We start from the raw sequence: 8,628 nt of genomic DNA, 5'->3' as shown, positions 1-8,628 counted from the left end.
AAAGGTGCTCTATTGGACTGAGATCTGGTGACTGTGGAGGCCATTCGAGTACAGTAAACTCATTGTCGTGTTCAAGAAATCAGTCTGAGATGATTTGCGCTTTATGACATGGCGCGTTATCCTGCTGGAAGTAGCCATCAGAAGATGAGTACACTGTTTATAAAAGGATGGACAATACTCAGGTAGGCTGTGGCATTGATACGATGCTCAATTGGTACTAATGGGCCAAAAGTGTGCCAGGAAAATATCTCCCACACCATTGCACCTCCATCACCAGCCTGAACTGTTGATACAAGGGAGAATGGATCCATGCTTTCATGTTGTTGACGCCAAATTCTGAGCCTACCATCCGAATGTCGCAGCAGAAATCGAAACTCATCAGACCAGGCAATGTTTTTCCAATCTTCTATTGTCCAATTTTGGTGAGCCTGTGTGAATTGTAGCCTCAGTTTCTTGCTATTAGCTGACAGGAGTGGCACTTGGTGTGGTCCGCCTCAAGGTTTGATGTATTATGTGTTCTGAGATGCTCTTCTGCATGCATTGGTTGCAACGACCGGTTATTTGAGTTACTATTTCCGTTCTATCAACTCGAACCAGTCTGGCCATTCTCCTCTGACCTCTAGCATCAACAAGGCATTTACGCCCACAGAACTGCCGCTCACTGGATATTTTCTCTTTTTCGGACCAGTCTCTGTAAACCCTAGAGATGGTTGTGTGTTAAAATCCCAGTAGATCAGCAGTTTCTGAAATACTAAGACCAGCCCGTCTGGCACCAATAATCATGCCACGTTCACTTAACTCACTTAAATAAATTTCTTCCCCATTCTGATGCTCAATTTGAACTGCAGCAGATTGTCTTGGCCATGTCTACATGCCTAAATGCACTGAGTTGCTATGTGATTCGACATTTGTGTGAATGAGCAGTTGGACAGGTTTACCTAATAAAGTGGCCAGTGAGTGTATGTAGTCTACAAAAATACACATAAATACAGTTTGGGAAATTAGTATGTCTAAATGTATTTTGTATCTTCAAAGAATCCATGGCAGGCATTCTCTGAAGTCATTGAAACCTAGATCATATTTATGCTTGTCTAGACACCTGCTGGCTATAAATTCAGCGTGCACACAAAACTTGCTCAGCCCTTGACGGATTCCATTTAGGACTACTGGTTTCGTAGTCCTCGGGGGTCTAGAAAGTAATGGTGTTTCTGTATTAAGCCTATATTTTGTTCATATCCTATTATTTCTCCTTCCCCAGTCGTGTCATCTTCTAGAATTTAAGGTTAAATTCGTAACGCTGTGGGTGATCGTGCGTTTAATATATATCGCAAAAGCACCTGGCATTTCCCCCGTCTGCTGGAGAGTTAAAGTTATGGGTCGCAGTGGTCCGTCTCTTACCTGTTAGAGGCGCTTTGCCTTTAAATTTCCTGACCCACTTTTTCAGTGGAAAGGCGCGTTCACGAGATGAATAATTGTGACTGCAAGGTGAATGTGAGGAAAACGGTCGATGACACGAGCATGACATTTCTTCAGCCTTCACAATTGTTTGGTGTTGCTGTTGTTCCGTTTTTGTTTTGTTTTGTTTTTTTCTTTTAACCTTTAATAATATTGTAACTGCTGACATTTGCCATATTTGTATTGTCCTCACACCTGTTTTGTTAACCTCCTCTCACCTCTGCTGTGCTGTACATCACGCCTCGTGCCCTCTTCTTCTCTCCTCCCATCCCCCCATCCCTGGAGCCACACAACCTCTAATCTCTCGCGCATATTAGATCAATGGATCTGCCCAGAGGATCGCACATCTGCGTTCCTCCAGCGAAATCGGCCCATGAAATGGTCACGTAACGACAGACCGCTAAAAAAGTGCTGGTAAATGTGCAAATGATGTTATGCGCAAGACTAGTTGCGGACTGTAACCGCCACCCGCTCAAGCTGTACCGTCTAATGGAGAGTGTAAGAGCAGGGAAAGAGTTGATGGAGGGATTCTGAAAAGACCGAATCTGGTTGCAATTTACAGCCTTTCCTGCTGGGATGGCGTTTATCCGAGGGGAGGCAGATGCATTCTGGGACATTAGGTGAACCATGACGAGAGTAACAACCAGCAACAAATAACCTCTTTTTTGTTCATTTACCTACACACACACACACACACACACACACACACACACACACACACACACACACACACACACACACACACACACTCAGTAAGTGCAAAGCAAATTGAATGGATGGAATACACTTAATAAGCCTTAAGTGATAAGCCCTATCTATGCCTCTCTCTCCTCTTTCTGTTTCATACTCGGTGCCCAAAGGGGCTGTAAATGTCAGCAGCCAATCACAACACTTCATGGAATTATGATTCATAAATCCCTACCTAGGCATTTCATCAGTGGAGTAAATAATTCCAGTTAATGATCTTGAAGTGATGACACAGAGAATAATGGTGTAAATTAATTGATCGTTCTTTCTTTTCCATTTCAGCAGCATGTCTGTTGATCTCTGAGCTTTTGACACATTAAATAACAGTAGTTGTTGAATTGGCTTTCACACACACACACACACACACACACACACACACACACACACACACACACACACACACACACACACACACACACACACACAGATTAAAACTTTCTCTGGTACTTTGTTATTGAGAGCGGAGGGCGTGAAATAGCATGTGGGAATGCTCAGATGTGACATGTGATGCTGAAATGCAGGCAGGCAGAAATCCGTCTCCCTTTTCAAACTGCATTAGGCATTGTAATAAATGTCCTTAGCCACTGAGGCTGCGGTGTAATTACCATTAATGAGGGACAGAAATCTGGTCATAGTACCCACACTCATAGCCAAGTTGCAGAGTTATTCAGAAACTGGAAAATTGAAGACAGACGAGAGGATCAGAGTCATGCTTAATTAATTCTTACGCTGTAGACTTTGTGTTAAATTGGATGCCGTCAAACTGAAGATACACTTTCCATCACTAAATCTATGAATTGGTGCATTATTAATGCAACATTATATGACTAACATTGTCCTTCACATTGTCCTTCACTTCTACTCTATTGACTATCATTTATTCACATTAGCTTGTGACCCAAACACATGTTTGCAGTTTTAAATCAGTGAAATGAATTTTAAAAATAGCACCTGAAATTACATATCTGGGCTCTGTGATTTGACAGCCATGTTCAGCAGTTTCAGAAATATTAGTAGTGTCTAATTTCAAATGCAAAACTACAGATGCTTTTTAACGTGTTTTATATAGTGTTCTCCTCACCTAGCAAGTCTTAGTACTGGTAATTAAATTCTACTTTGGATTTTCACTAAGAGATTCCTGGAAATGAACTCCCATAATTCCACAGGCCTTCAGTGGCCAAGAAATACATCAGACACCGAAGAACAACACCTTACTGGCCGTCGGCTAATGCGTATTCAAAACGAAAAGTCCAAAGAAAACCATTTGGAAACTGTTACTATATAGTTGTCTCCAAAGCAGCAGGACCACACCTCGCAGCACTGACACCTGCTGAATTGCTGTGTGGAGTTTCGTACAGTACTCTCCACTGTGATTAACTCAGCAAGCCCCACCACCCTTTATTGAAGCTAAAACAAGGCAGCATATTAAATACGTAGTGTTTGGTAGCAGCTGCTCAACCAGAGGGGTCCATTGTGTGGAACCCCAGAGTGCTATGGCAATAGTACATTAAGATGCTTCCTGAGAAATATATGTGTGTGCTTTGAGTACATATGCTTGAGAACTGGTTCAAGACACAGAACATCATGACCAGGTGATACTGTGACGCTGGGCGCTAAGAGAAGGATGAAGCACGAGTCCGATCTTGCACACACTAACGTCACTTATGTAAACAAATAGCGCAGAAAGTGCACGTAAAACACTGACACGTCAACGTATATGGCTCTTGACAGAGACGAGCACGGGACACTGCGCGAACGCACATTAAATTGACAAAACCACATGAGCCCCGAGTGATCACGAGACGAGCCACAGGTGAGACTGATGAACATTCAGACACATCCACACCCACGAAGATCCACAGATGCAGACGTCTAGACGTAGACGACATAAACACTGGCCCAAAGGGGAGGGGTCAGGGGCTGTACCGTGACAGATACAAATTGCATTTTGATGCCTGAGGTCCTATGTCTTTACATTTTAACATGTAAAGATGACCTTGCTCTTAAATATCTTGGTTCATATCAATGCTGCTCCATTAGAGTCCGTTTTGAGTAATCCATCACTTTAGATTCTCACTGAGCTTAAACAGAACCACTGGAAATCTAATGAAGAATTTCCTTTTTAGAAAATGGCACATTTATATATGTCTTCAGTTTTGCAGACTACGCTTTCTTTCAAGCTTTATATAAACCTTATACAGCAAATTTGTTCACTTGGCCTCATAGGCAAAAGATGTAAAACTATATTACTGTTACTTAGCATGCATTCGAAATGTAAAATACACAAATACATATATACATATATATATAAATACAGAAGTAGGCCAAATGATCATATCCTACGGTCTAACCTCACCACAACAGTGGCCACGCTAAAACAGGAACTGAAAGATATATTGTCTGTATCCAAATGGTATAAATAACCAGTTATACCCGGCAGTGCATTATACAAAAGAATTTGATTAAATTAGGTACTTAGGCAAGTGGTGAATTTAGGATTTTTTTTACAATCTGGGGCTCAAGAGCCCATAATCAACGTACAGTTACCAAGTATATGTTGAACATTCAGGCATAATTCGTTGTTCAGTGGGACATATTTCAGCTGTAATTATGACACTCTGCATTACTGCAATATTGTCTTGACCAAGTCTGATTAACCTGTGCACACCTGTGTGTGTGTGTGTGTGTGTGTGTGTGTGTGAGAGAGAGAGAGAGAGAGAGAGAGAGAGAGAGAGAGAGAGAGAGAGAGAGAGAGTTTAAATATTAACAAAAAAAGAGGTTCCAGATGTAACCGGATCTTTCAACAAGGTCCAGTATACCTCACTGCTTTTGACATTCCAAACTACGTGGTTAAGAGCAGCAAGAAACACTTGACATTCCGCGTCTTCACGGCGTCATGGCGCTGATTTCTACATTTACTCCTGTGCTTATAGCGATTCTATGCGTAGTTGTCGCTTTACTTTTCAAAAACTACAGAAGTACGCAGTCAAAGGAGACAACCGAACCAAGAGGAGCCGCAGGAGAATCAAGGCCGTGGGTGGACGAGGACCTCCAGGACGATACAGCAATCAGCAGTAAAGACAACGGTACAACCCACCCACGCAGCCTGACAATTCAATTCACATTTATAACTTCTTGGTCGCCTTGACCCTTTGTAATGTCTGTTGATTTTCTATTTCTCTTTCTCTTTTATTATCGCCAGAACCAAGAGTGAATATTTTTGAACGTTTGCTTTGGCCTAGTCGCCATGCATACTTAAGCATACTGATTATTAACTATATTTTTAAAAAATAATATCTATTTTATTTTTTTGGTATCAACACGTCTATATCATATTTGCACACACATGACGAATGGCACTTAGTGTAGCCATGTGTGACGATCCACTGGGCAGTGACGCAGTGATCGCGCAGGACAGAATAAACAGCACAGCAAAATTACCAAGCGTTTCTAGTAGTGATGACACGAAAATGATTACATAGAAGATATTGTAGCGTTTACATGTTCATTTTAAATATATTTAAAATATTTCACGTCGATTGCTTATATATATATATATATATATATATATATATATATATATATATATATATATATATATATATATATATATATATATATATATATATATATATATATATATATATAATATATTGAACAGGGCATTAGCGGAAAATTGGACTACCTTTGGGACAAGGAGGAGGAGGAGGAGAGGGAGGAAGAGGGTTCTGAAGCTGAAGGAGAGGAGACAGAGCAGGATTGGTAGGAGGGTCTTGAGGATGGAACTTCTAGGCAAGAGGAAGAGAGGTAGACCTAAGAGGAGGTTTATGGATGCAGTGGTAGAGGATATGAGAGTGGCTGGTGTATTAGTGGAGGACACTCAGGACAGGGCCAGATGGAGGAGTTTGATCCGCTGTGGTGACCCCTAAACGGGAATAGCCGAAAGAAGAAGAATAATAATTCATAATAATGGTTTATATGAGACAGGAGCATGTGATGGTTTTGGAGATGTGAAGGGCTGTGTTTCACGTGTTTGTGAGTATATGTGCATTACAGTGAAAGAGAGCAATACAGAGCTTTCATTTCTTCATGCAGAGAGCATGTACAGAAGTTTAGCTTTCATAATTAACGTGTTTATATTCTAATAATGTGATTGTAGTTTGCATGTTTGCATCCTATTCTTAACTCATGGTGGTGATTGGCTAAATTCAATGTCGTCTTTATTGTAGAGGGTGATGATTGGGCAGTTGAAGGTACAGAGAACCTAACTCACGTTCCATACACGCCTCGTCGCTTAACAGAGGAGGAGATGTTACAGCGATCTCAGGAGTTCTTCAGCCTGCTGAACCAGCGCCGGTCTGTCCGCTTCATCAGTCCGGATCCCGTCCCCAGAGATGTGATTGATAATGTCATTCGCACAGCAGGTACAGGACTACGAAACCCAGTCACAGGAGACCGATCTTCTGCTGACGTCAGACAAGTTCAGAGGCAAAGCTGATTTGTGATGTCTGCACTAACATTAAAGAGTAGATTTAAACTGCTGCATGGTATCTTGTTGGTCAAAGCCAGATGTCACTGAAGACACCACATGTCAAAATGCCCCTGACATAGTCAAAATGCAGAGTGTTGATGTAAAATTCTGTGTGTAGTGCGTAGCTGATCTCTGTGTGTGTGTGTGTGTGTGTGTGTGTGTGTGTGTGTGTGTGTGTGAGGTACGGCACCAAGTGGTGCTCATACTGAGCCCTGGACTTTTGTGGTGGTGTCTGACGGGGAAACCAAGCACAACATCCGAAAAATTGTGGAAGAAGAGGAAGAACTCAACTACAAACAGAGGATGGGGAACAAATGGGTCCAAGACCTTAAGAAACTCCGGTGATAATCGAGCTGTGTGTGTGTGTGTGTGTGTGTGTGTGTGTGTGTGTGTGTGTGTGTTTTATCTGTGTTTTAGTGTTTCTGTGAGAGTGGATGTATGTTAGTACCACTCCACACACTTTCTGATTTACTCATATAATTTCCTAAGGGTGCGCAACAATAGCACCACCTTGTGGTTACATTGTGTAAATTCCACAGGCTTAACACCTGTGCCTTATGAATATTTCTTTGGACATGACATGTTGATGAGGTCACACTTGATGTCTTGTAAAGGACGAACTGGGTGAAGGAGTACCTGGATACGTCTCCTTATCTGATTCTCATCTTCAAACAAACATATGGAATTCTGCCAAACGGAAAGAAGAGGACGCATTACTACAACGAGATCAGCGTGTCCATTTCATGTGGACTCTTACTTGCTGCTCTGCAGGTGTGGAGAGTGTATACATATTTGGAACACAGCCTATTTCCTTCTGAATTAGTCTCATACGTTGGTGTCCTAATGGACCCTCAGCTGTTGTATGCTCTGATTGATATATCGATGAAAAGTGTGATTTTCTTTGTGCAGTGATTGCATGACACTTTTTTTTTAATCTAATCCCTCATCAGAATGTTGGACTTGTTACCGTCACAACCACGCCTCTGAACTGTGGTCCACAGCTTAGGCTCCTCCTCCACAGGCCGGCCAATGAGAAGCTGCTAATGCTGCTTCCTGTTGGCTACCCGGCACCTGACGCCACAGTACCGGCTCTCACCCGCAAGAAACTTGATAACATAATGGTGTTTGTGTGATGTCATTTAATTTTGAATGAACACAGTTAACATGACTGTGTACTGCTTGCAAGTAGTAGACTGTGGAATGGATGGGTTTGGTCTGGATTGTTAGTTTAACGAGGCAACAGCACTGGACAGTAGTGTTCAGGCTGGGGAAAAAATCAGTGCTTGAAGAATATTGACCTTTGCCTCCAAACCACTCCTAAAGGATAAATGTTGAATAAAGTGCTGGGTACTTTGGATTAGGTTAAAGATTTCCAAGTTATGTGGGGACAGATGTGGTGTGCAGGACAGGTTAGAGATGATCCATTATTTCTGGGTTCCCTCTGTTCAGCAGACTCAGAAATACACATCATATGTGTATGTGTAATCAGAAACACAAACTAAGGGAATCTCTTTCTTAGCTGACATAATAAGCCATGCCACTCTGGCCTCCCCTGACTCCTCCTTCATGCTAGTGGGTGTCTGTTTGTGTTTACATTTATGTGTGTCATTGCATATGTGTGCGTTCGTCAGTGTTATTCTTCCCACCTGTTTATCATCTTGTTAGTGTTATGTGTGTCTCGTTGATGTCTGTGAATTTAGGTGTGTGTGCTGTGTGTGGTTGGCCAGTCGTTGTCCTGACTTGTTCCATCTGTTCATGTTACATGTTCACCGTTATGAATAAAGTCAAAACAAAAAAGATTTAAGGCTCTCCCCTTGGCAACCTGCTTCATCCCTTGTGTGATATTGCACAGTGATTACAATAAACAAGCTGCAAAAATGTTTGATTTCCTTGTC

The 8,628-nt window shown here is 41.9% G+C and overlaps 1 protein-coding gene across 1 annotated transcript; it reads left to right on the top strand.

Annotated features, from left to right (window-relative positions):
• The first annotated feature begins 4,990 nt into the window (after positions 1-4,990).
• Positions 4,991-8,607, top strand: iyd (iodotyrosine deiodinase). The gene is made up of 5 exons (XM_076984442.1): positions 4,991-5,288; positions 6,432-6,626; positions 6,915-7,074; positions 7,348-7,504; positions 7,684-8,607. The coding sequence occupies exons 1-5, from the start codon at positions 5,099-5,101 to the stop codon at positions 7,864-7,866; spliced, it is 885 nt and encodes a 294-aa protein (XP_076840557.1). The 5' UTR covers positions 4,991-5,098; the 3' UTR covers positions 7,867-8,607.
• The last annotated feature ends 21 nt before the right edge of the window (positions 8,608-8,628 follow it).

This window comes from Brachyhypopomus gauderio, chromosome 21 (assembly GCF_052324685.1).
Source record: "Brachyhypopomus gauderio isolate BG-103 chromosome 21, BGAUD_0.2, whole genome shotgun sequence".
NCBI classification, from domain to species: Eukaryota; Metazoa; Chordata; class Actinopteri; order Gymnotiformes; family Hypopomidae; genus Brachyhypopomus; species Brachyhypopomus gauderio.
Note: the sequence above shows the minus strand (reverse complement) of the source record. Positions and strands in the feature narration are given on the sequence as shown.

What these genes read in the sequence shown, in the direction of transcription:
- iyd (XM_076984442.1), top strand. Translation starts at nt 5,099, where the DNA reads ATGGCGCTGATTTCTACATTTACTCCTGTGCTTATAGCGATTCTATGC. An exon ending in TAATGTCATTCGCACAGCAG is followed by an intron (nt 6,627 to 6,914) that starts GTACAGGACTAC and finishes TGTGTGTGTGAG; the next exon opens with GTACGGCACCAAGTGGTGCT. An exon ending in CAAGACCTTAAGAAACTCCG is followed by an intron (nt 7,075 to 7,347) that starts GTGATAATCGAG and finishes TGTCTTGTAAAG; the next exon opens with GACGAACTGGGTGAAGGAGT.